Source organism: Mobula birostris, chromosome 13 (assembly GCF_030028105.1).
Source record: "Mobula birostris isolate sMobBir1 chromosome 13, sMobBir1.hap1, whole genome shotgun sequence".
NCBI lineage: Eukaryota > Metazoa > Chordata > Chondrichthyes > Myliobatiformes > Myliobatidae > Mobula > Mobula birostris.
This window is the reverse complement of record NC_092382.1, coordinates 1,705,227-1,732,852: the sequence shown is the minus strand read 5'-3', so window position 1 is coordinate 1,732,852 and position 27,626 is coordinate 1,705,227. Positions and strand designations below refer to the sequence as shown.

The window sequence follows — 27,626 nt, the reverse complement described above, 5'->3', positions numbered from 1 at the left end:
TAGAGGACAAATTACAATATAATAATAAATGATGTAGATATCAGTCCAGACTCTGAGTATTGAGGAGAGTGATGGCTTCCTTCTCCCTATTTCTCCTGTGGCATCTCTCTTCCTCTTGTGGGACTCATCTCCCCATTCCACTTCCATCTCGGGGCCTTAACTTCCCCATCCGCCACCTTGTGACATCTCTGTTCTCCATCCCCATATCTACTGCCGGACCTGTCTTCCCATCTCCCTTAGACCCTTGAGATCTCTTTACCCACCCACTTCATTCTGTGAGAGCTCTTTGCCCCAAACCCCTTCCTCCTGTAGAATTCTACTTCCCCACCCATATTCTCCTCCTATTGGATCTCCCTTCTTCCTCAATAATCCCTCTTCCCCATATTCTTTGTGATCTTCCTTCGGCAAACCGCTTCCTCCTGTGGAATCAGTCTTCCGCATTGCCCTTCCTCCTGTACGTATCTCTTTTCCCCTATCCTGTTCCTCCTCTGCGAATACTCTTCCCGATCGTCAGATCTATCTCCCCATCCTCATTCCTCCTGTCTGAAATCACTTCCCCATCCACCTATAGCGACCTGTTTTAAATCACCCTCCTCTTATTATGCGATCTATCTCACCATCCCCATTCTTCCAGTCGGAAATCTCTTTCCAATCCCCTTCCCTGTGCGACCTTTCTTCTCCATCCTCTATCCTTCTCTGGGATCTCTATAGCTCATTCTCTGTGGCTATTCCCATACTTTCTGCTTTGTGAAATCTCTGCTCCCCATCCCAATTCCTCCTTTGGGATCTCTATGGCCCATCCCGTCTTCCAAATATCGGATATCGCTTCCCTCTCCCTTTATGCCATGGGACCTCCCTTCCCAAGTCCTTTTCCTCCAGTGGGGTCTCCATTTCTCCACCCACCTTACTCTTGAGTGTTCTCTCCTCCGTTCGTTTCATCCTTTTGTATCTGTTTTACCCATCTGCCGGATCAATTTACTCCAACTGCCGGATCACCCGTACCTTTTCCCTCCCTCCTTTGAGATCTCTTTTGCCCAATCCCACATCCTTTTCCGGTGATCATTATTTTAACAAACCCCTTCTTCCCGTGTGCTCGCTCTCTCTCCACACCCCCTTTCCTCCTTTGGAAACTTCCTTCCCCATCCCCTTCTTCATGTGGAATCACTTTTACCCAATCCCCCTTCCTCGTGTGGAACCTCTCTGCTCCTGTGGCATCGAGGTTTCCTTCATTGTTTGTAATCTCTCTTCCCCGTCCCTCTTCCTCCTTTGGGCTTCTCTATTTCGCAACGCCAGTCATCCTGTTGCATATACCTTCCATATCTCCATTCCCACTGTGGGGATATTGTTTAGCCATTCCACTTCCCTGTCTATGATCTCTCTTCCGCATCCCCGTTCCTCCTGTGGCATCTCCCTTCACCAGTCCCTGCGTCTTTTGGAGATCTCTCCTCGCCGTCCCGATTTTTTTCAATGGGATCTCTCTTTATCATCCGGCTTGCTCCCGTCTGATCTCTCTTCCCCATCAGCTTTGCTCCTGTCGGATAATTCTTCCACATCCCTCCCCCACGTGTGGGATTTCTGTTCCCCATCACCTTCCTCCCGTGGGATTTCTATTCCCTATCCCCCTTTCTCCTGTGGGATCCACATCACTCTTTCCTAAGTGCGAATCCTTCCCCATGCACTTTCCACATTTGGGGATCCCTCCTCCATGTCCCGTTCTTTCTGTATATATCTCTCTTCCCAATCGGTCTTCCTCCTGTTGTATGCCTGTTACGCATGCGCCTTGCTCCTGTTGGATCTCTGCCACATCACCGCCCCTTTTGTCGGATCTTTCATGTACATCCGCCTTCCCCCTGTGGCGATCTCCATCCCCATCTCCCTTCGTTCTGCAGGCATCTCCCTTCTGCAACTACCTTCTGCCTTTGGGAACTCTCTTCCCCATGCTACTTCCACCTTTAGAGATCGCTCTTCCCCATTTCCTTTCATCCTGTGTAATCTCAGTTCACGTCCCCCTTCTGCCCATGGCATCCTTTTTGCCGTCCCCCTTTCTGCTGGGAGATATCAGTTTCCAGTCCGCTTTCTCCTGTGGGATCTTATTTCCTCATCACCGTTCCTACTGTGAGAATTCTCTTCCCCATCACCATTCCCTGTTGTTCTTCCACCTTTGGGTATCCCTCTTCCCCATCATACACCGTCCTGTGGGATCTCCCTTTACCGTCCATCTTCCTCTTGTGGGATCACACTTTCCGACCCCCTCCCTTCACTGGAATGTCTCTTCCCTCTTCATCTTCTTCCTGTTGGATCTCTCTTCCCCGTCTGCCTTGCTTCTGTCAGGTGTTTTTAACCATCCCCTTCCTCCTGTCTCTCCCTTCCTCCAGTAGGGAATATCTCTTCCGCATGTCTCGCGCCTGGGATCTCACTTCCCATTCCCGGATCCTTCTTGTTACCGTCCTTCCCTATTTTCTCTTCCTCCTGTGGAATCTGTCCTCCCTAATTCCCTTCCCACTCTGGAAACTCTCTTTCCAATGTTCTCTTTGGCGATTTCACTTCCCCATTCCCGTTGCCCTGTGATGATCTCTCTCCTCCTTCCTCATTTCCCATCTGTCTACCCATCCCTTTTCCTGCGTTGGGTGTAACTTGCAGCATCTCCCCTGAGCAATTTCCCACGGACAGCTCTTCTCTAGGAAAGCTGTTTGCACCCTTCCGACCCTCTCACATCAGGCACGTTTTTCTCACCATCAGGGAATGAGACAGAATATGTAGAGTTTACAGGGTCACACTGACAGACTAAATTACTGACATTCGGTGTATACCCTGGAGCTGGGCAGTGAGGGATATTGACAGTGATGGGAACTCCGATCAGTGATTCACTGAAGGGTTTAATGTTTCCTGAAATATCCGAGTGAGAGAAATTCCCTCAAACCCACGATTTGAATAACTTTGTTCATTAATTTTTCTGTGTTTAGACTTGGGGCGAATAAACTGGGAGATTCAGGAGTGAAACTGGTGTCTGCGGCTCTGAAGAACCCAGAGTGTAAAATACAGAAACTGGGGTAAGTACCAGACTGTGGGAGATTGTGTTTACAGTCACTGCGTCTGACACTGAACATTAATGTGATGAGTAATTGTATTACTGATAAACACTGGGGATTTGTACCGTCTCCTGTCTCTCTGTGTCCTTCACCCTCACTCTGTCTCATCTCCAGGCTACACAAGGTCAGTCTCACCCAATCTGGTGCCGACGATCTCGCCTCCGCTCTCTGTACAAACCAATCACTGAGAGAGTTGGATCTGAGTGGTAATGAACTGGGAGATTCAGGAGTGAAACTGGTGTCTGCGGCTCTGAGGAACCCGGAGTGTAAAATACAGAAACTGGAGTAAGTACCAGACTGTAGGAGATTGTGTTTACAGTGACTGGGTGTCTGATGCTGAACATTAATTTGATCAGTAATTGTACCGATAAGCTCTGGGGATTTGTACCGTCTCCTGTCTAAGTGTCTTTCTCCCTCACTCTCTCTCATCTCTAGTCTGGAAAATGTCGGTCTCACAAATTCTGGTGCCGAGGATCTCGCTTCTATTCTCAGTACAAAGCCATCACTGACGGAGCTAAAACTGACTGATAATAAATTGGGAGATTCAGGAGTGAAATTGATATTTGCTTCTCTGTGGAATCTGGAGTGCAAAATACAGACACTGGAGTAAGTACCAGACTGTGGGAGATTGTGATTACCGTCACTGGGTGTCTGACAATGAACATTAATGTGATCAGTAATTGTGTTACTGATAAACACTGGGGATTTGTACCGTCTCCTGTCTCTCTGTGTCCTTCACCTTCACTCTCTCTCATCTCCAGGCTGGGGAAGGTCGGTCTCACAGATTCTGGTGCCGAGGATCTCCTCCCCGCTCTGAGTACAAACCTATCAGTGACAGGTCTGAGTCTGGTATCAAACTCGCTTACAGACGGATCTGTCCCCGCTCTCCGCCGTCTCATGTTGACCCTCTCGAGTCTGGAGAGGATCTGGTGAGCATTTGTGTTTGATGTTGAATGTGATTAAAATATCATCGGATATGTGGATCCACGGGTTTTTTGGTAATATTTGTCTGTGAGTGTTGTTGAAATATTAACCCCAGCCCGCTGGTACTGACAATGTTGTGTAATCTCTTTATTTCATCTTTATTCTTCCATCTGTTTCAGGCTCTGGGAAAATCAGTTCAGTCAGACTGGGGAGAAGGAACTGAGATCTCTACAGGAAGACAGACCCGGACTGAAAGTGATCGTGTGAATATCTGAATGTGTGAACATCCCCGTCCGCGGGATGGGAACATTTTGGCCGATTTCCCGCCCTTCCCTTTCACGGCCGTGCTCCAGGCTTAATTCCCAACGCTTCTCACGGACCCTGCTTCTATGACGTCAGAGGCGAATTCACAATCACGTAATTCTGCCTTCTGTCCAGTGGCTGCCCGGGTGTGTGTTTCTCCAGAGGTACCTTGGGGGATTAGACAGGCAGGGAGAGCCCAGCGGTGTGGATACCGGGGTGTCCTGCTGACGGGCCACAATCCGAAATATCGACTGTACTCTTCTCCATGCCTGGCCTGCTTAATTCCTCCAGCATACTGTGTGTGTTGCTTGAATTTCCAGCATCTACAGATTTTCTCTTGTTTCTAAGGAAATTATTTTTCTCACATTGTTGACAACAGTACATTTAGCAATCTAGCAGATATAATGATGTTAATTTGACAAACACCTCGGTAGTCACCCTAGATCCCGAACACGACTCTGAAATGCGATTTTATAATCATCGGTTCCCTGACGCAGAGTGACTGTGAGAAACGGGACTGATTATTCAACCTGTCACTCGTTGTCGCTGGTAGTTAATTGTGTGTGACTAAATGACTTTGAGCAAGCGTATTTATTCCCACAAGTTATAAAGTCATACACTGTTTAATTTACATTTGTCATGATGAAATAAATAGGCTGAGTATCTTCCTGTCTTGGTGTTGGATTTGAGTCTTATTTCGGGATAAACTGCAACCTGGTTTTACCGGTGCCCCGTGCACTGCAACAGAGGGCCAGATCTCCACACGCTGAGCCAGTAACGTCTCAGCTCGTGGCTGAAGGAGGTCGGTCTCGCAAAGATACATGCCCAGGACTCCTCCCCCGCCCAACCGCTGCCAACCCAGCGCACTCCTCGCTCAACAGCCACCAAACGCCCTCTGCTCGTCGTCCCACCCCCGCGTTCTGCTCGCTACACCACTCCACACTTTCCTCGCCCCCCATCTCGCGCTCTCCTTGCACCCCAAACTCCAGCCCCGCACATTCTCCTCGCTTCTGCCCCTCCCTCGCGCCTCCGCCCCCGAACTCTCTCCAACCTATCCCCACGACACAGTCCATAGACCTCCATTTTTATATCATCCCTGTGCCTATCTAAGGGTATCTTATATGTTGCTAATGCATCTGTTCCAATCACCACTCTCGGCAGGGCAGTCCAGGCACCCGCCACTCTCTGTAAAAATAAGACACCCCCACTAAAACTTCCTTCACTCACCTAAAATTAGGTGCATATCTTAGCACCTCTTAAAGGCCCTCAATGAATATGCTACTAGCACCACCCCAGGGGTCCACCATAGTCTGTGTTTAAAAAAAACGATACCCTCCTTATCTCCTTTGGATTTACCCCATCTCACCTTAAATATATGCCCTCTGTCATTCGGTATTTCGACCCATGTAAAAGATGTTGTCTCTCTACTCTATGCATTCCTCTTGTAATCTTATTTTCACCCTCAGCCCGCTCCTCTCCCATGACGGGGCAATCGGGATTATACGCACCACTCCTCTGGAGTTTTACATAGCTCTCCATGCCAGAATATTTCATGTAATGTCGCAATCTCTTATCTTTTTAAGCAGCTTCATGAGCGGCACCCTGCCAAAGACCTTCTGAAAATCCAAGTAAACAATACCCATTTACTCCTTCGTCTACACTGCCTGTAATTTATTCAAAAAATACAACAGACGGCGAGCAATATTTCCTCTTCAGGAAACCAAACAGATTTTGTCCTATTGTATTGGGTGTCTCCAGGTACTTTGAAAACTCATCCTTAGTAAAGTAGTCCAATATTTTCCTTAAAACTGTAGTCTGGCAAGCTAGCCTATAATTTCCTGTTTTGTTTCTCTTCCTTCTTAAGGAGTGGAGTGATATTTGCACTTTTCCAGGTGGTCCGTGATTCCTTTGTCCCCCACCCATTACCACCTCTGCAGCATCATATCCACTATTGACTCTCCTTTGCTCTTTACATATCTGAAATAAACACGTTTGCATCCTCGGACATATAAGGTGGAGGAGGGACGGTGAGGAGGGAGGGGTGCGCTGTGCAAAGACGCAGTGGTGTGGAAGGGGGAGAAGTAAGGAGGGGCGTCTATCTTAGAGAGGGGAGCTGAAGAATAAGGAAGCCCGGAAAGGGGGCGGCGAGCGCATCCCACAAATAATTCCTGCCTCCATCTCCTGCAGGAGCTGGGCAGTAACGGGGAAAAGCTAATCGCAAATCGGGGAATATTGATCTCATATTGGATATGACTAATCAGATTAGAAACTCAACTATTTGACATCCATCCCCTAAGGTCCCGAACAGGAGAAGAATAGGGAATGGAACCCCGTCCTCAAACACTGAGTGAAGCTCCGTCCCGACTATCCTGTCAAACACTACCAGTTCAGACACAACGTGATGCTCCCTTCACACAGTCCTGGGGTCAGACACTGAGTGAAGCTCCTTCCGCATCGGCACATAACACAGTTCTGAAGTGAGATAGTCTGAAACTCCCTCCGCACCGTCCTATCACATATTCTCGTGAAGACACAGGTGAAAACTCCTTGCATAACGTCCCGTTACACACTGCCATGTTCACACAGACTGAAGCTCCGTACATATCGTTCAATTATGCCCTCCCCGGCCCAAACACAGAAAACGTCTGAGAGTGAAATATATCAGCTATGTGTTTCGGTTGAAAAAGAATAGAGAAGAGACTCCGCCGTGTTCAGCATGGAATTGGGGCACAAAGAAACATTTCCCTCTTCCACTATGCCCCTCTCCCCTACACGCACACTAACACATACGAGATGAATATTTGGAGGGGAGATCACAGAGACGGGGAGAAAAGTAGAGGAGCGAGGAGGTCGCGCAGACGGGGAGAAGCGTAGGGGATGGAGGAAAGGAATTGGGGAGACAGAAAGTGGAGTAGAGACGGATGTAGAAGGGGGAAGAGAATTCACAGAAAGTAGGAGGGAGGAAGGGTATGCAGAGATTTGCACATCTCAGGAGCAAAGCGATTAACAATCCCATTGGACATCTAGCGTCGAGTAATAGCCCAGGATTAAATCGAAGATGGGAATAATTTTGCTACAGCAGACCCAACCCGTTTCCGTCCACTCCAATCGTCTGCAATCCTAATGGAACGCCATCCCTTCGCTTTCACTGTCACGGACCGCACTCTCTACCAATGTCATGGTCCGGTCCATAAAGTCCGTATTCCGGTTCACGGTCCGGTCTATCGACCTTTGCTCCAGGTTTCCCTATCTACCCTGTTTCTGTTCTTGTTGAGCTAATTGAGGCAGCTGGTTCTCGTTGGGACTGGCTGCATAAATACCTTCAGAGACCAGGGCGTGGCTGCTGGATTGTTCTTGTCCTTACTCCTTGTATCCCTTCCTCTGCCTTCTGTTTCCTCGCCTGAAGCCCTGCCCTGCCTTGTCTTGCCGGTAACTCTCGCCTCGTCTCGCCTGCAGTTTTGTCCAGGAACCACCCTGTACCTAGCTCCCTTCATGTCCCTTGCCTCCGCCCAGGTAAGCCAGACCGTCTTGCCGTTACCGGGGGTTGGTTCTGTCCCTTCCAGTCCCTTGCCTCTGTGATGATCCGCGCCCTGCCCCGGAAGGGCCTGTCTCCAGCCTCCAGCCCAGCCTCGCTTCAAGTCTACTGCCTCCTGCCTCGCCTCAGGTCTCCTACGTCCAGCCTCCAGCCTCGTCTCAAGTCTCCTGCCTCCAGCCTCCAGCCACGCCTCGCCTCAAGTCTTCTGCCTCCAGCCTCGCCTCGCCTGAAGTCTCTTGCCTCCAGCCTCCAGCCTCGCCTCAAGTCTCAAGCCTTCAGCCTCGTCTCTTGCCTGGCCTCAAGCCTGAAGACTCCAGCCTCCTGCCTAGCCCCAAGCCTGAAGACTCCAGCCTCTAGCTTCTTGCCAAGCCAAGCCAAGCCAAGTCTCCAGTCTCTAGCCTCTTGCCAAGCCAAACCAAGTCTCTAGCCTCTTGCCAAGCCAAGTATTTAGCCTCTAGCCTCAAGCCTGAAGACTCCAGCCTCCTGCCTCCTGCCAAGTCTAGTCTCTAGCCTCAAGCCTGAAGATTCCAGCCTTGTCCTTGCCTAGCTCTGGGGTTCGAGCCAGAGGCAAGACCCAGGTACTGGGTCCTTGTCAAGTTTCTGGCTCGGAGTCCAAGCCCGGGCTCCTAACTCCCTTGTCCAGTCCTGTTCCGGGTTCCCGGTTTTCGTGTCCATGTCCTTGCCATCGCCCTGTATCCTAGTCCTGTCCCTAGTACTTCAGTGTCTGTGTCTTGCACTTGGGGCCGTCCCCAGCCACCGCCTTATGACAACCAAACCCCACCCATTTCCATTTATTCCCACTACCCGCACACTCAATGGGACAACCACCTTTTCATATTTACTCCAACCATCCGCACTCCCAATGAGACCGCAAGCCTTCTCAGGGCTGCGTTTATGGAATTTGACAAGACGCTGATGGGGTTATTTGTTAAAAAGGCTTCGGACACTGCAATCGGATATTGGGAATTTGATTGTTCTCTCTCAAGTCACTGGTAAGTGACCATCTAAACTCTCTCTACGTCACCCCCACAGAGTGTGATCCTACACCTCATTTTATCCCCAGTGTGGGCACAGAGTGATACTGTGGCACAGGTCAAACACAGTGGTGACTCCATCTACTTTATCCCACAGCCTTCCTACAGCTGCTCGATCAGAACCACAGAATAATCCAACAGTGGCCTCACTGACGTCTTGTACAGCTGTAGTGTGTCATCCCCAGAACTTAATTCTGTGTCCTGACCGATGAAGGCCAGCCTCGTACACCTGTTTCACCACCCGAGTTCTGCCTGAGCAACTATCACTGTTCTGTCTCAAACCACAAGGCCATAAGAGTTAGGAGCAGAATTCGGCCATTTGTCTCGAATCTGCTCAGTCATTAGATGATGGCTGATCCATTTCCCCCTCTGTCTCACTGTCTCTGCACCCCTCCGTCTCTCCTTTCATGCCCTGACTTGTCAAGAATATATCAACTTCCACTTTAAGTACACCCAGCGACTGGTGGCAGCAGCCAACGGTGTCAATGAACTTCACCATTTCATTATTCGCTGGCGAAATAAATCCTCACTTCCGTTCTAAATTGACATCCCCACATCCACTTTATCTTGACCTTTCAATATTAGACTTCCAACACTATATAGTGTCATGTGACCGGCAACAATGAATATAGAATTGAGTCAGGGTTTTATAAACAAACATAAACATTATTTAAACTCTGCTCAATAATAGAGAAAAGTATTCCAACGACTAAATTAACTGGAAGTTAACAGCTGTACAGAAACTCGGGAACAGTTCTTAAAAAAGTAAATTCCAAAACAGTTTTTAAAGTGGTAAATTCGAACGCAGTCTTAAAGTGGTAAATTCGAAAGTCCAGGTGATTTGCCCAGTCAATAAGGAGAGACTTCTCTGGAAACCGATTTCTTCGAAGATGTGAAGTTACTGCTGATTCTCCAAAGGATTCACGACGAAGGAAATAAAACGGCTTAAAGGAACTGACCTTTTTCTGGCAACTGGACACTGCACAAACTTCCCTGATCTTGCAGGAGTTATCTCAGATACAGGTCGCTTTTCTGAACGAATCCTCAATAAGGTCGATCCTTCATTAAACCGCGGAATGACTCCAACTTTATTCCGATCCTTCAGTTTCCCGTCCTTTCGTAAGGTCTTCACTCTCCAATACTACTGTAAAGGTAGATCAAAAAATACACCAACAAAGGTAGCAGTGATTGGTGAAACTGCCGGCACAACGATGTAACTTTACAATAGAAATTAAAACTCCGTTTGAAAACGAAACTGCGTCATGAGACGAATATGCAGCATAACGGAGTAACTGACGATCTAAACTGAAAACTAACTGCATCACAACAGGGATCCCGTTATATACCTGGTGATAACATGTCATCACGTGACCTCACATCGGCGGGAAAATTACATCATCCCACCATCACAAGACCATTACATCATGGTCATGAGATACCCAATTACATCATGGTGATAAGACAGTCACAAGACACCCATGAGGTATGTAACACCTCCCTCCAGAAAGGGAAATGTTTGACTTATATGAACAGAATTTTAACATTAACTATTTACAAAAAAATACAAATGTATAACATTTACAACCTACACAATAGACACAGTATTATCATACAGCACCTTACAAACTAATATCCAGTAGGTGTGTTACAAATATTAAAATACCACTCCATAAAAAAATTACATTGTACATTCAACATCTAGATAGACAGTGAGCAATCACATTATCTTTGTCTTTAATATGAGTTATCAAAATATTATACTCCTATAAACATCAAACTCTGTTGCTGAATTGGAGTTTGATTTGTTTCCTTAACCACTTTACTTAACCAAGCCTGGACGATCAACATAACTAAGATAAGTCACCGTGGCATGACCAAATTCACTTACAGCTAAGTTAATAGTTCAGTTAGCTTTTCAAAGCTTTTCAAACTTTCTCAGTAATATGTGCTTTCCAATTATCATTTCCTGTAACTAAATCATCAATATCCAGTCTACAAACACGTTCTTCGATTGTAACAACGGATGATGCAATCCGGGTCATATTATGATCGAGGAACGTGTCTGTAGACCGGATATTGAACTTTTTGCTGTTGGACTCCGCCATATTACACCGAGATACAACACTGGGCGTCACGGAAGGTTGTTCCTGCCTGTGGCCATCGAACTTTGCACCCCCTCCTGTGAAGGGTCAGACACCCTGAGCCAACAGGCTGGTCCTGGACTTATTTCCATCTGGCATAGTTTGCATTTTGTTGTTTGATTGTTTGTGGATTTAGTACTGCTATACTTATGCTCTATTCTTGGTTGTGCGGCTGTAACGAAACCCCATTTCCCTCGGGATCAATAAAGTATATTTATCTATCTATCTAATGTAAGTATCTGTGTCTTTTAACCCCTGAATTACAGAGTTAATCATTCACTGGAAAGTACCTGGTGCATTCTTCATCCCAAAGGGAAGTCATCTAACCCTGATAAGGTTACAAATGCAGAAATCTCTCTACCTCTGTCCGTCAATGGAACACACCAATAACCTTTTAACAAATCAATCTTTGTATGGAACTTTGCTTGTCCAACTTTGTCTACACAATCATCTACCCTAGGGATTGGATACGATTCAGTTTCTGTCACAGCATTCACCTTCCTGTAATCTGTAAAAAATCTAATACTACTATCTGGCTTAGGTACCATAACATACGGTGAACTCCAATTCGAATTAGAAGGTCTAATAATAGTATTTTCTAACATATACTTAATTTCTTGTTCAAGAAGTTCAGATTTTCACCTGTTCATCCGATATGGATGTTGCTTTATGGGTTTTGTATCTCCAACATCTACAGCATGCGAAGCTACTGTGGTTCTTTTAGGAACGTCTGGAAATAAATCCCGATATTTAAAAATTAACTGCTTCATCCACTGTCTCTGCTCTGACAGTAAATGAGCTAATTTCTCATCAATATTTTCCAAAACTGTTGAGTTTGGTAATCTGGCAGAAATAATGTTTGGTTCAAAATGAGTTTCAGACGAAAGGAGTGTAGGAGGAGGAGAAGATAGCAGCGCGACGCTGCGCGCACGGCCTCTCCGGTGAGTGATATTTGTAATCTGTCAAGTAAGGGACAGTGCACAATTCTGATTTGATGGAGACGGACGAGAGAGTACGGAGGAACATCTGGAAAACTTCTGAAATGCCCGCTTCGCTGCCGCTGCTACTGTGTGGTAACTGGAATCTCCGGCGCTCAAGGCCCCGAAATCCTCGGCTTTGCTTGTTTCAGCGGCCAGGGAGAGGTCGAAGGCGCATGGCAGAGGATGGCGCTCGGGAGGCTGTATCGGAGGGGCTGGTCGGAGGCTCGAAGGTTTCGGATGGACGGACTCGGGGTCGGCTGTGTCCTGCTGCTTCCAAGGCATCGGCAAGTTGTCGGTGCCTTGGAGGTTTATGGCAGAGAGTTTCTCCCTTTTGCCTCCTGCTATCAGGGATTCAGGAGTTGATCGGGACTTGAAACTTTTTTTACCATGCCAATAATCTGTTCATCAAATTATGGTATTGCTTTGCACTGCTGTAACTATATGTTAAAATTATGTGGTTCTGTCAGTATTAGTCTTTGGTTTGTCCTGTTTTCTGTGTTATCACTATGGAGGAACATTGTATCATTCCTTAATGCATGCATGCATTTCTAAATGACAATAAAAGACGACTGAGTGTTCTCATAATCTATAAAAAAATACAGACCAGAAAACTTAAGTGAGAGGCTAACTCAGAAAAATGAATCATCACTATGGAAGAAAAGATTAACCAGTGGAATGAGTATGACCCTCCATGGGAGACATCCCAACGATCTGAGCAGAGCAGATGTTGACAAGGAAGCATTGAGCACCTGACTGAGAGTTGGAGACCTCTTCCCTGAAATGGGGTGTTCCTTGCAGAAATACAGGACAAGATGGTCAACAATAAAAAAAATCAAAAATACATACAATACAAACAAACATCCTGCCGATGCTTATGGCCCTTGTGGCTAAAGGGATCAGGGGGTATGGAGGGAAGGCTGGTACAGGGTTCTGAGTTGGATGATCAGCCATGATCATACTGAATGGCGGTGCAGGCTCGAAGGGCCGAATGGCCTACTCCTGCACCTATTTTCTATGTTTATGTTTCTACAAGGCAATAAATGCAGAAAATGCCAAGAAAAAACAGACACAATCCAACACATTCCAGAATCCTGCAGCAGTATAACTCAATTTAATTACTTATGCAGGTACAATCAAGCAGCAAATATCATTCACCAAAATCTTGTTTTAAAATAGAAACACATGAATGACCACCGTAACTTCATTAAGGCAACATAAATTCAAACCTGATCCAGTTAGGGACAGAATCTCAATTTATATGATAATCAATACATTATTTCAGATAGGACAATCTGTAATAACCATCCAGGTATAATATTACTGGATAAACAAGCAGGAACAATTCCCTCAATAGATAAAACCATTCCCAACACACACATGTTCCTCGACTGGTGGAGCACCTCACCACAGGAATTGTTTGTGTCAGTCAGACAAACTAATTATTTTCTCTGCCAATTAGCTTCCAAATGTTGCTACTTTGTCATCCGTTGCCACGCCCCGCTGCTGATTCCTTTCTCCTCATCATATGTTCTTACCCCAACCATCCTCCAGAGCCCCAAACTCTGCCCTGTGCAGACCTGCCTCTGGTTTCTGACCCTGCTCCGTTGAACATCTAACTAATGGTTTCCCATTCTGTTTTCAGTCTTCAGAGGCCAGTGGTGTTTTCTAACAACCCTTTAGAAGCAGAGAAAAATGACCCATAATGTGCAAATGAGCCCAGAATAAGGAGGTTAACTCCCAATGTCATTCTTCCTCAGCCCAGAGATTTCAAGGGTGAAGAACATGTCAGATAGAACTGCAGCCAGCTCGACTTTTTCAGTCTGCAGAGAATTCAAGGAAAACCTCTTCACCCACAGAGTGGTGACTATTTCGAACCCATCGCACAGCGAGAGCAAGAAGGGAACAACAGGGGAGGATTTAAAGGGACTGTTGTGGAACAGAATCACTGGCAGTGTCCAGCCGGCCTGAGTTGACTCTCTACTATACACAAGTTGTGTTATAAATTCACTAAGTATTGGAGACAGAGTTTAAAATAGAACTGATTTATTTGTCTCAGATCCAAAATAATAAACTCCTGTCCCATTAAAGCAGAATATGCAACAGAAGAAACTCCTCCCATGCCCAGTGACCAGGGTGCAGACTGGGTGTGGTGAGCAACAGCGATAATTGCAGAGTTCAACACCGACTGTCACTCTCGAAATTGCATTCAGCAACGGTGATGGACAAATACCCAGCAAGCAGCTTATTGAAACTTGCTCCCCAGTGTGAACCCGGTAGTGTGTCACAAATAACATGCTGTAAGGTTTCACTGCTAATGTAATGGCTTCTTTGTAATGTTTCACTGCTGAGGTAATGGTTTCTCTGTAGCAGTAATGTTTATGTTACGACTGGAGATAACAGGGTTTTGGAATGCAGGGCTATCCAATGGGAGAAATGTTGTTCTTTCTTCTGAGTCTGGAAGAGAGATTTTTGCGGTCTTTTGACGGGGAGAGATGAGAAGACGCAAATAGAGAGAGTGGGCCCTTTTTCTTTATTTTTTGTTTCTTTAATAACCCTATAGTCAAAGTAAGAATTATAAAGCTCAATCATTTAATCGCCTATTGTGCACTGTTTGTTATTTCAGGGTACTGGTTTTTAACAGGGGACACATCACGCAGCATCCACCCAAACGAGATTTCTTAAGCTTGGCCGGGTTGTGGGTCTATCACCCCCCATATTAAGCTGCCAGCCAAATCGAGAGTTACATAAGGTTAGGTGACTGAGTGAATGGCTTCCCACATTCACAGCAGGTGAACGACCTCTGAACAGTCTGAACTCAATAATGGTTGATCTGGCTGAGAAAATCTCTTCCTAAAGTCTGAGCAGGAGATTGGCCACTACCCAGTGTGAACTTGGGGATAAACAGAGAGTAAGAGGTGGGGAGTTTCTTAAATCCATCTATTTTAATGCTAGGAGCATTGTAAGAAAGGTGGATGAGCTTAGAGCATGGATTGATACCTGGAAATATGGTGCTGTAGCTATTAGTGAAACATGGTTGCAGGAGGGGTGTGATTGGCAACTAAATATTACTGGATTTCGTTGCTTCAGGTGTGATAGAATCGGAGGGGCAAGAGGGGGAGGTGTTGCATTGCTTGTCAGAGAAAATAGTACAGCAGTGCTTTGGCAGGATAGATTAGAGGGCTCATCTAGAGAGGCTATTTGGGTGGAATTGAAGAATGGGAAAGGTGTAGTAACACTTACAGGGATGTATTATAGACCACCTAATGGGGAGCAAGAATTGGAGGAGCAAATTTGTAAGGAGTTAGCAGATATTTGTAGTAAGCACAAGGTTGTGATAGTGGGAGATTTTAATTTTCCACACATAGACTGGGAAGCCCATTCTGTAAAAGGGGTGGATGGTTTGGAGTTTGGAAAATGTGTGTAGGATAGTTCTTTGCAGCAATACATAGAGGTACCAACTAGAGAAGGGGCAGTGTTGGCTCTCCTGTTAGGAAATGAGATAGGTCAGGTGACGGAGGTATGTGTTGGAGAGCACTTCGGGTCCAGTGATCACAATGCCATTAGTTTCAACATGATTATGGAGAAGGATAGGATTGGACCCAGGGTTGAGATTTTTGATTACAGAAAGGCTAACTTTGAGGAGATGCAAAAGGATTTAGAAGGAGTGGATTGGGACAATTTGTTTTATAGGAAGGATGTAATAGAGAAATGGAGGTAATTTAAAGGTGAAATTATAGTGTACAGGATCTTTATGTTCCTGTTAGGTTGAAAGGAAAGGTTAAAAGCTTGGGAGAGCCATGGTTTTCAAGGGATATTGGAAACCTGGTTCGGAAAAAGAGAGAGACCTACAATAAATATAGGCAGCATGGAGTAAATGAGGTGCTTGAGCAATATAAAGAATGTAAAAAAGAATCTTAAGAAAGAAATTAGAAAAGCTAAAAGAAGATGTGAGGTTGCTTTGGCAAGTAAGGTGAAAATAAATCCAAAGGATTTCTACAGTTATATTAATAGAAAAATGATAGTGAGGGATAAAATTGGTCCCTTAGAGAATCTGAGTGGACAGCTATGTGCGGAGCCAAAAGAGATGGGGGAGATTTTGAACAATTTCTTTTCTTCGGTATTCACTAAGAAGGAGGATATCGAATTGTGTAAGGTAAGGGAAACAAGAAGGGTAGTTATGGAAACTATGATGTTTAAAGAAGAGAAAGTACTGGTGCTTTTAAAGAATATAAAAGTGGATAAGTCTCAAGGTCCTGACAGGATATCCCTCGGACCTTGAGGGAAGTTGGTGTAGAAATAGCAGGGACTATGACAGAAATATTTCAAATGTCATTAGAAACGGGGATAGTGCCGGAGGATTGGCGTAATGCTCAGGCGGTTCCATCATTTAAAAAGAGTTCTAAGAGTAAACCCAGAAATTATTGGCCTGTGCGTTTGACGTCAGTGGTGGTTAAATTAAAGTATTCTGAGAGATGGTATATATAATTATCTGGAAAGACAAGGTATGATTAGGGATAGTGAACGTGGATTTGTGCGTGGAAGGTCATGTTTGACCAATCTTATTGAATTTTTTGAAGAAGTTACTCGGAAAATTGACGAAGATAAAGCGGTGGATGTTGTCTAGGTACTAATATTGAAGTAGCAAAATGGATTCAACAGTGGCTGGATGGGAGATGCCAGAGAGTGGTGGTGGATAACTGTTTGCCAGGTTGGAGGCCGGTGATTAGTGGTGTGCCTCAGGGATCTGTACTGGTCCAATGTTGTTTGTCAATATATTCATAATCTGTATGATGGGGTGGTAAATTAGATTAGTAAGTATGCAGATGATACTAAGATAGGTGGAGTGGTGGATAATGAAGTAGGTTTTCAAAGCTTGCAGAGAGATTTAGGCCAGTTAGAAGGATAGGACTGGACCCATTTAGAAGACTGGACCCATTTAGAGGACTGGACCCAGTTAGAAGAGTGGGCTGAAAGATGGAAGATGGAGTTTAATGCTGATAAGTGTGAGGTGCTGCATTTTGGTAGGACTAATCAAAATAAGAACATACATGGTAAATGGTAAGGCATTGAAGAATGCTGCAGAACAGAGGGATCTGGGAATAATGGTGCATAGTTCCCTGAAGGTGGAATCTCATGTGGATAGGGTGGTGAAGAAAGCTTTTGGTTTGCTGGCCTTTATAAATCAGAGCATCGAGTATAGGAGTTGAAATGTAATGTGAAAATTGTACAAGGCATTGGTGAGGCCAAATTTGCAGTATTGCATACAGTTCTGGTCACCGAATTATAGGACAGATGTCAACAAAATAGAGAGAGTACAGAGGAGATTTACTGGAATGTTACCTGGGTTTCAGCACCAGAGTTACAAAGAAAGGTTGAACAAGTTAGCTCTTTGTATGAACTCGCGGGTCTCTCTGTAGGTTGGATAACCGAATGAATCCCTTCCCACACCGAGCAGGTGAATGGCCTCCCTCCAGTGTGAACTCGCTGATATACCTTCAGTTGAGATGAGCAAGTGAGTCCCTTCCCACAGTCTGAACAGGTGAATGGCCTCTCCCCAGTATGAACTCACTGATGTATCTGTAGATCAGATGATCGAGTGAATCCTTTCCCACAAACTGAGCAGGTGAATGGCCTCTCCTCACTGTGAATTGACTGGTGTTTCAATAGGGTGGATGACTGAGTGAATCTCTTCCCACAGTCTGAGCAGGTGAACGGCCTCTCCCCCGTGTGAACTCTCTGATGAACCTTCAGTTGAGATGAGAAATGGAATCCCTTCCCACAGTCTGAGCAGGTGAATGGCCACTCCCCAGTGTGAACAGACTTGTGTACCAGCAGGTTGGATGACTGAGTGAAACCCTTCCCACAGTCTGAGCAGATGAACGGCCTCTCTCCACAGTGAACTCGCTGATGTACATTCAGGTGAGATGACTGAGTGAATCCCTTCCCACACACTGAGCAGGTGAATGGCTTCTCCCCAGTGTGAACTGACTGGTGTGCTTGTAGATTAGCTAACTGTGTGAATCTCTTTCCACAGTCTGAGCAGGTGAACGGCTTCTCTCCAGTGTGAACTCGCTGATGTACCTTCAGTTGGGATGACTGTCTGAATCCCCTCCCACAAACTGAGCAGGTGAACGGCTGCTCCCCAGTGTGAACTGACTGGTGTGCTTGTAGGTTAGCTAACTGTGTGAATTCCTTCCCACAGTCTGAGCAGCTGAACGGCCTCTCTCCAGTGTGTACTCGCTGATGTACCTTCAGATTAAATGAGCAAGTGAATCCCTTCCCACAGTCCGAGCAGGTGAATGGCCTCTCCTCAGAGTGAACTGACTGGTGTCTCAGTAACTGAGATGACATAGTGAATCCCTTCCCACAGTCTGAGCAGGTGGACGGCTGCTCCCCGGTGTGAACTCGCTGGTGAGCCATTAGGTCAGATAACCAAGTGAATCCTTCCCCGCAGATTCAGCAGATGACCAACCTCTGCCCAGTGTAAACTGACTGGTGTGTCCACAGGTGGGAAGACCGACTGAATCCTTTCTCACACACACAACAGTTGAATGGCCTTGTCCCGGTGTGAACTTGCTGATGTACCTTCAGTTGAGATGACGGAGTGAATCCATTCCCACTGTCTGACCAGATGAATGGGCTCCCCCCGTGTAAAATGATGAGCATGACAGTCGGTCAGATGATCGAGTGAATTCCTCCCCATAGTCTGTGCAGGAAGGATGATCGAGTGAATCCCTTGCTCCACTTCTTAAATATCTGGACAGAGACAGCAAAAGTGGCGTGTTGTGTTTGAGATTCCCGGAGACGAATTCCTTCTCATTTTTGACCTGTAAAAAGATTTACAAAATCCATCAATGGGTGTACGACAACATTTCAGATGAGATCACTTGAGTTATCAAGGTGTGATCTGGCATCACACTGTTCCAGTGAAGTTCAACCCAAGTCGGAGAGAGAAATCATCTTCTAACTGGGCACAGTGCTGCTATCTGGAGTGACCATCAAACTCTCTGATGCTCTTCCTGTCTCTATAAGAATGGGGCATTTCTGCCATCTCCAGTCTGTGACCTGGCTCAGTTTGACTCTCTCCATTGGTATTATTCCCTGTTCGCACTGAGCTGCATGGGCGACTGGCCCCACAGGAACTGAAACACTCTCACACAAATATCCGGCAGTGCATTCCACGCACCCACCACTCTCTGTGTAAAAAAACTTACCCCTGACATCCCCTTGGTCCCTATTTCCAAGCACCTTAAAACTATGTCCCCTCATATTAGTCATTTCAGCGCTGTGAAGAAAAACCTCTGACTATCCACATGATCAATGCCCCTCAACATCTTATACACTAAAAAGGGCTCTAAACATAAACAAGGAAATTATACATTGCTTTGAAGATTTGTCGGAAGTATACAAAATTATGAGGGTATAGATAGGGTAAATGCAAGCAGCTTTTTCCACTGAGGTTGGGTGGGATGACAACTAGAGGTCATGGGTAAGTGGGGAAGGTGAAAATTTAGCAGCAACATTTGGAAAAGCTCTTCACTGCTATGGTCGTGAGAGTGTGGAATGAAACACCAGCAGAAGTGGTGAATATGAGCTGGGTTTCACCATTTAAAAGAAGTTTGTTTGGGAGCCTGGATGGTAGGGGAATGGAGGGCGATGGTCCCAGTGCAGGTAGTTGCATTCATTCTCGTTTCGGGCGTGAAGGAGCTCTTTGATCATGTCAGGTCATGGCATGACTCGCTCTTCTCGGGCTGGTTTGCAGTTTTCTGTGGGGCGTATCCATCGGCTCCTACGGAAGGGTCACTATGCCATGCTTGTCTACCTAGCGGCAGTGCTAGAATACCTGACGGCTGAAATTCTGGAGGTGGCAGGCAACGCTGCTCGAGACAATAAGAAGACCAGGATCATTCCCCGCCACCTACAGCTCGCTATCTGCAATGACGAGGAGCTCAATAAACTGCTGGGAGGGGTTACTACCACCCAGGGTGGCGTCCTGCCCAACATCCAGGCTGTGCTGCTCTCCAAGAAAATGGGACACCCTAGCAAAGTTTATACTTAAATACAACAGAGGCAAGGTAGTTGCATTGGACAGCTTAAATATTTATTCGGAATTGACTTGATGGGCCAAATACCCTGTTTCCATACTGAACTTCTCCATGTTTCTATGACAGAGAAGCTGGCCAAACTTGGTTGGAAGGGAAAAGGTAGGAGTGACAATGGAGCAGCAATGGCTGGAGTTTCTGGGAACAATTCGGGATACATCCCAAAGAAGTGGAAGCATTGGAAAGGCAGGAGGACACAACTGTGGATGAAATGAGAAGCCAATGCCAATATAACACCCAAAGAGAGGGCAAACAAAAGAGCAAAAACTGCTGGAAAGATTTTAGAAACCAACAGAAGATGATTAAAAAAAGTCAGATGAGCTCAGGGGGTGGAATTATGATATTGTAGTCATTAATGAGTCTTGGTAGCACCCAACAGTCTGAGGTATTTAGAGGAACAAAATATTCGGGGCCTCAATATCTCTTGAAAACCAAGGTACAATATGATAATTCCCCGTCCTGAGCTCATCTGGCTTTCCTACGATGCTTCTTGCATTGTGATGTACATAGCTCAGCACATTCATCGCACCATACTCAACCATTTCATCGCTGACTCTATCTGAGGTCTAAACAACATCTGACTGGTGTCAAACATAGAAACATAGAAAATAGGTGCAGGAGTAGGCCATTCAGCCCTTCGAGCCTGTGCTGTCATTCAGTATGATCATGGCTGATCATCCAACTCAGAACCCTGCACCAGCCTTCCCTCCATTCCCCCTGATCCCCCTAGCCACAAGGGCCATATCTAACTCCCTCTTAAATATAGCCAATGAACTGGCCTCAACTGTTTCCTGTGGCAGAGAATTCCACAGATTCACCACTCTCTGTGTGAAGAAGATTTTCCTCATCTCGGTCCTAAAAGGCTTCCCCTTTATCCTCAAACTGTGACCCCTCATTCTGGACTTCCCCAACATCGGGAACAATCTTCCTGCATCCAGCCTGTCCAATCCCTTTAGGATTTTATACGTTTCAATCAGATCCCCCCTCAATCTTCTAAATTCCAATGAGTATAAGCCTAGTTCATCCAGTCTTTCATAATATGAAAGTCATGCCATCCCAGGAATCAATGTGGTGAACCTTCTTTGTACTCCCTCTATGGCAAGGAAGTCTTTCCTCAGATTAGGGGACCAAAACTGCACACAATACTCCAGGTGTAGTCTCACCAAGGCCTTGTACAACTGCAGTAGTACCTCCCTGCTCCTGTACTCGAATCCTCTTGCTATAAATGCCAGCATACCATTCGCCTTTTTCACCACCTGCTGTACCTGCATGCCCACTTTCAATGACTGGTGTATAATGACACCCAGGTCTCGTTGCACCTCCCCTTTTCCTAATCGGCCACCATTCAGATAATAATCTGTTTTCCTGTTTTTGCCACCAAATTGGATAACTTCACATTTATCCACATTAAATTTCATCTGCCATGAATTTGCCCACTCACCTAACCTATCCAAGTCACCCTGCATCCTCTTAGCATCCTCCTCACAGCTAACACTGCTGCCCAGCTTCGTGTCATCCGTAAACTTGGAGATGCTGCATTTAATTCCCTTGTCTAAGTCATTAATATATATTGTAAACAACTGGGGTCCCAGCACTGAGCCTTGCGGTACCCTACTAGTCACTGCCTGCCATTCCGAAAAGGTCCCATTTATTCCCACTCTTTGCTTCCTGTCTGCCAACCAATTCTCTATCCACATCAATACCTTACTCCCAATACCCTGTGCTTTAAGTTTACACACCAATCTCCTGTGTGGGACCTTGTCAAAAGCCTTTTGAAAATCCAAATATACCACATCCACTGGTTCTGCCCTATCCACTCTACTAGTTACATCCTCAAAAAATTCTATGACATTCATCAGACATGATTTTCCTTTCACAAATCCATGCTGACTTTGTCCGATGATTTCACCGCTTTCCAAATGTGCTGTTATCACATCTTTGATAACTGACTCCAGCAGTTTCCCCACCACCGACGTTAGGAGAACCAGTCTATAATTCCCTGGTTTCTCTCTCCCTCTTTTTTAAAAAGTAGGGTTACATTAGTCACTTTCCAATCCTCAGGAACTAGTCGAGAATCTAAAGAGTTTTGAAAAATTATCACTAATGCATCCACTATTTCTTGGGCTACTTCCTTAAGCACTCTGGGATGCAGACCATCTGGCCCTGGGGATTTATCTGCCTTTAATCCCTTCAATTTACCTAACACCACTTCCCTACTAACATGTATTTCCCTCTGTTCCTCCATCTCACTGGACCTTCTGTCCTCTACTATTTCCGGAAGATTATTTATGTCCTCCTTAGTGAAGACAGAACCAAAGTAATTATTCAACAAACTCTCCCTCATTGCCACAAAAACAAAGGAGCTGATTGTGGACGACAGGAGGAATGGAGACCGGCTAACCCCTATTGACATCAATGGATCTGGGGTTCAGAGGGTGAACAGCTTTAAGTTCCTCGGCATAAACATCACCGAGGATCTCACATGGTCTCTACATACCGGCTGTGTTGTGAAAAAAGCACATCAGCACCTCTTTCACCTCAGATGGTTGAAGAAGTTCGGGATGGGGCCCCAAATCCTAAGGACTTTCAACAGGGACACAACTGAGAACATCCTGACTGGCTGTATCACTGCCTGGTCTGGGAACTGTACTTCCCTTAATCGCAGGAACCTGCAGAGAGTGGTGCGGACAGCCCAGCGCATCTGTAGATGTGAACTTCCCACTATTTCAGGACATTTACAGAGACAGGTGTGTAAAAAGGGCCCAAAGGATATTGGAGTCCCAATTCACCACAACCACAAACTGTTCCTGCTGCTACCATCCAGGAAACGGTACCACAGCAAAAGGACCAACGGGCTCCAGGACATCATCTTCTACCAGGCCATCGGATTGATTAATTCATGCTGATACAATTGCATTTCTATGTTATATTGACTGTCCTATATACAAACTATTTATTATAAATAACTATAAATTACACATTGCACATTTAGACAGAGATGTAACATAAAGATTTCCACTCCTCATGTATATGAAGGATGTATGTAATAAAGTCAATTCAATTCAGCCTCTCCACTATCTGTTCTGTCAGTCTGGCTCCCATTCCCCCACAACTTATTTTAACCACATCATCCCACTCCCCCAACTCTAGCACTAGCAAGCCTTACCAATAGGATATTGGTCCCCTCTTGTTCTGTTCCTCTAACTAACAAATCCCCTATCACCCCTTTGACTTTCCTCTGCCAGGTAATCCCCCCCATCAGTTTCTAAAGTGGTCCACCTGCTGTTGTGTAAGATGGCAACAAGAGTACTCTGCGATGGCTATTTAACCTCATTCCCCTTCCTGACTCTCACCCAGTTTACTGTATCCTGCACCTTGGGTGTAACTCACCTCTCTTCATGTCATATCTATCACCCCCTCCGACTCCCAGCTGATCCAGAATTCATGCACTTCAAATTCCAACTCCATAAAGTGCAGGGTTACAAGCTGCAGCTGGATGCACATCTTGTAGGTGAGGGCATCAGGGACACTGGAGGTCTCCCCACCTTCTCACCAATGTCCCTTCTAATTTGTAATGACCAGTGTGCACATAAATCTTGTACTGTACATTCTTTTACCCAGTGACAACATGTGCACTGTGAATTTTATATAGAGAGGTATTCCTTTCAACAGCTAGCAAATCACTGTCAGTAAGAACTTTGATCTCCTCTGGGTTTGATTGATTTCATCTGCACTCTCACACAACCTATGTAGCAGGCCTGTAATGGGTAATGAAGGATTTTTTCACCAGAACTTTTGCACATTGTCCATATGTGTTTCTCTTGCTAAATGATGCTTGAAAAAGTCAGATTTCCAAATATCACTCCACTTCTTCCCACTTGTAAATTCTCCAGCAACTTTTGCATCACCACAATACACACAGGTAACACCAGTTTCTGCATTGTATATAAATATTTCCCCTGAACCCTCCCCCAGGTGACTGACGGTGGTGAACTCAGTGATGGCAATGCCAATGAATATGAAGGGAAGGGCAGTAGTCTGTCTCATTGGAGTCTGGCACATTTGTGATGTGAAAGCTACTTGTTGCCCAGGGCAAAGGTGTTTGATATCATTATGTACCCAGAGAGAGTGGGACAAAACATGTTCTCACGGGTAGAAAAGTCCAGAACAAGAGGAGGTGGAACAAGCAACAGACACAAAATGCTGGGGGAACTCAGCAGGCCAGGCAGCATCTATGGAAAAGAGTACTAATGCTGAGTTCCTCCAGCAATTTGTGTGTGTTGCTCGGATTTCCAGCATCTGCAGATTTTCTCTTGTTTGTGACTGGAGGCAGAACAAAGGTGATTTTCACAACAGCTGATGTAAAAGATTTTGTTCCCTTTCTCCGAGTTCCCGATCCTTGCATTTAGACAGCTGGAGCTCAGCTCTGTCTGAGAGACCCATCGGTTCCCATTCCCTCATCAGCCGGAAGCTCCCCGGGGCCCGTGTACGGATGGTGGGGCTGAGAGAGAGGGAAGAGAGCAGGACTGTCCCAGGATTTCGGGTCACGGAGTCCGGAGTCACAGCAACTACCCGAAGTCGGTGTTGAAAACGCCGCCCGGTGAGACCCCCAACCCGGAGACCCCTTCTCACCTCAACCGATCATCCGGGGCCTTTTGTGCCCCGCGCGCTGGTGAGCTCGAGCTTGGTCGGTTTAACGGCCGGGCTACTAATCACGTGACCATCCCCTCCCCCACCGCTGTCAACAGAGGAGTCACGCGCTGCTGTATTCCCATTGGTAGGAAGCAATGTCAATCACTGCTTCCAACCAATAGAGGAGGCAGGCCAGCCGAGAGGGCGTTACCCCCGCTGACTCCGTCTCCCGAACTTTCCGTCACGGCGGGACAACCGTCAAAGTAAATGTCCGCTTTCTGATTTATTTCCATTTCCCTCCGAGGGAAGTTGGGGCGTTTGTGAAGCGTCTCCTGCGGCCGGAGTCTGATGTGTCGCTGAGAGGTAGGAGGAGACCGCTCGGCCCGTCGGTTTGATGCCGGTTCCCCGGGGAGGGAGAGGATGAAGACGGTGAGAGAGGGGGCGGACAGGATGTTTGTCCCGGTGGGGACAGGAGGGGCTCATCTGTGGAAATGTCTGAGCCCACGGTGGTGGCGATTCACCACATTGGGGGGCAAACACCGGCAGACTGTTGCCCTGCAAGCGGGGCCAATGGTCCGGGCAAAGTGACAATTATTTGTGTTTTGTTGAGACTGTACCGGGAATATGGTGTAAAATCCCGCTCCCCACACTAACACGGGTCACACAGACCAAAGAACAAACTGCCGGAGGAACTCAGTGGGTCGGGCAGCATCTGTGGAGGGAAATGGACCGTCAACATTTCGGGCCGAGACCCTCCCTCTGGACTGAGAGTGGACGGGAAATAGTCCGAGAAAAGAGGTGAGGGGTGGGGATGGGGCAAGAGCTGGGGAGTGAGAGGTGGATCCAGGTGAGGGGGAGGTGGGAAGGTGGAAATAGTGACGGGGGTGGGAGGTGAGTGGTTGGGGCAACACGGGGCTGCAGAAGATGGAAATTAATTCCATAGAGGATTAACAAAGAGGTTAGAGAGTATTTGTTATGGAGAGTGCAATGAAGATTCACCAGACTGATCCCTGGAGTGGTGGGGTCATCATATGAAGAAAGATCAAATGTGATAACCCTTTCATTTAGAGAATCGAGGACTGAGAGATGAAGACATTGAAATGCACAACATCATTACCGGTTGAACCAGGGATCCCAGTCTCTGAAAATGGGGGTGGACTGTACGGGACTGAGATGAGGGGAAATGTCTCCATTCTGAGGGTGGTGAATGTCTGTAAATCCCCATCACAGAGGCCGGTGAAGACTCAGTATCGTCCTCACATAAAAAAAAGAGGCCAGCAGATGTGTGGAGACTGAAGGGATCGAGGAAATGAGGATCGGGCAGAAACATGTGGCTGAGATGGGAGAGCAGCCGCCATCTTGGTGATGGTTCGAGGGGCTGAATGGCCACCTCCTGCTGATTCTCACTTGGTGTTTCAGTGTTCCTGTCCAGTGAGCCCGGAGGAATGTGAATAGAAAGTAGAAACATAGAAAAACTGCAGCAGTATAGAGGCCCTTCGGCCCACAATGCTGTGCCGAACATGTTCTTACCTCAGAAATTACCCAGGGTTACCCATAGCCCTCTGTTTTTCTAAGCTCCATGTACCTGTCCAGGAGTCTCTTCGAAGACCCTATTGTCCCATTCCACACACTCACCACTCTCTGTGTAAAAAAACTTACCCCTGACATCTCCTCTGTACCTAATCTCCAGCACCTTAATCCTGTGTCCTCTTGTGGCCACCATTTCAGCCCTGGGAAAAAGCCTCTGACTATCCACACGATCAATGCCTCTCATCATCTTATACACCTTATCAGGTCACCTCTCATCCTCCGTCGGTCCAAGAAGAAAAAGCCGAGTTCACTCAACCTATTCTCATAAGACATGCTCCCCAGACCCGGCAACATCCTTGTATATCCCCTCTGCACCCTTTCTATGGTTTCCACATCCTTCCTGTAACGAAGCGACCAGAATTGAGCATAGTACTTCAAGTGCAGTCTGACCAGAGTCCTACATTACCCTTCGCCTTTTAAATTCAATCCCACGGTTGATTAAGGCCAATGCACCGTATGCCTTCTTAACCACAGAGTCAACCTACGCAGCAGCTTTGAGTGTCCTATGGACTCGGACCCCAAGATTCTCCTGGCGGAGAATCTCACCTGGTCCCTAACACCAGCTCCAGAGCAAAGAAAGCCCAGCAGTGTCCTTACTTTCTGTGAAGGCTGAGGAAGGTCCATCTCCCACCCTCCGTCCTCACCACATTCTACAGAGGACGTATTGAGAGCATCCTGAGCAGCTACATCACTGTCTGGTTCGGAAACCATCTCGGATCGCAAGACCCTGCAGTGGATACTGAGGTCAGCTGAGAAGATCATCGGGGTCTCTCTTCCCACCATTGGAGACACTTACACCACACACTGCATCCGTAAAGCAAACAGCATTGTGAAGGACCCCATGCACCCCTCATACAAACTCTTCTCCCTCCTGCCACCTGGCAAAAGGCACCGAAGTTTTCAGGCCCTCACGACCAGTCTATGTAACAGTTTTTTCCCCCCCAAGTATTCAGACTCCTCAATACTCAGAGCCTGGACTGACACCAACCTACTGTCTTGTTTATTATTTATTGTAATGCCTGCACTGTTTTGTGCACCTTATGCAGTCCTCAGTAGGTCTGGAGTCTCGTGTAATTTTGTGTTTTTTTACGTAGTTCAGTGTAATTTTTGTATTGTTCATGTAGCACCATGGTCCTGAAAAACATTGTCTCGTTTTTACTGTGTATGGTACCAGCAGTTATGGTGGAAATGACAATATACAGTGCCTTGACTTGACTCTGATCCTCCGCACTGCCAAGTCTTACCATTAATGCTGTATTCTGCCATCATCTTTGACCTAATACAATGAACCAGCTC

General features: G+C 46.4%; 3 protein-coding genes across 5 annotated transcripts in view; 2 read left to right on the top strand and 1 right to left on the bottom strand.

Moving 5' to 3' along the window:
* The window catches only part of LOC140208187 (NACHT, LRR and PYD domains-containing protein 3-like), a 30,076-nt gene extending 25,095 nt beyond the window's left edge, over positions 1-4,981 (top strand). The window contains exons 6-10 of the mRNA XM_072276678.1: positions 2,964-3,050; positions 3,204-3,374; positions 3,525-3,695; positions 3,851-4,018; positions 4,193-4,981. Of these exons, the coding sequence (XP_072132779.1) occupies positions 2,964-3,050; positions 3,204-3,374; positions 3,525-3,695; positions 3,851-4,018; positions 4,193-4,280 (685 nt within the window). The 3' untranslated portion in view covers positions 4,281-4,981. The remainder of the gene's footprint in view (positions 1-2,963; positions 3,051-3,203; positions 3,375-3,524; positions 3,696-3,850; positions 4,019-4,192) is intronic.
* Positions 1-24,812, bottom strand: part of LOC140208203 (uncharacterized) — a 55,382-nt gene extending 30,570 nt beyond the window's left edge. The window contains exons 1-3 of one of the 3 annotated variants that reach the window (XR_011888686.1): positions 24,741-24,812; positions 17,347-18,833; positions 9,624-10,029 (exon numbers count right to left, since the gene is read on the bottom strand). Coding sequence is in view for 1 of the 3 variants with exons in the window: in XM_072276713.1 (XP_072132814.1) it covers positions 17,572-18,426 (855 nt within the window). In the remaining 2 variants the exon portion in view is untranslated. Of the gene's footprint in view, positions 1-9,623; positions 10,030-16,295; positions 18,834-24,740 lie in introns of those variants that run through there. The other 2 variants (XR_011888687.1, XM_072276713.1) reach the window with 2 other exon arrangements.
* Positions 19,739-20,065, top strand: LOC140207426 (histone H2AX-like). The gene has a single exon (XM_072275950.1). It carries the CDS (start codon positions 19,739-19,741, stop codon positions 20,063-20,065), a length of 327 nt encoding a protein of 108 aa, XP_072132051.1.
* Positions 24,813-27,626: the final 2,814 nt, after the last annotated feature.

Bases quoted from the DNA above. Each gene is read 5' to 3' on its own strand.
- LOC140207426 (XM_072275950.1), top strand. From the start codon at position 19,739: ATGACTCGCTCTTCTCGGGCTGGTTTGCAGTTTTCTGTGGGGCGTATC.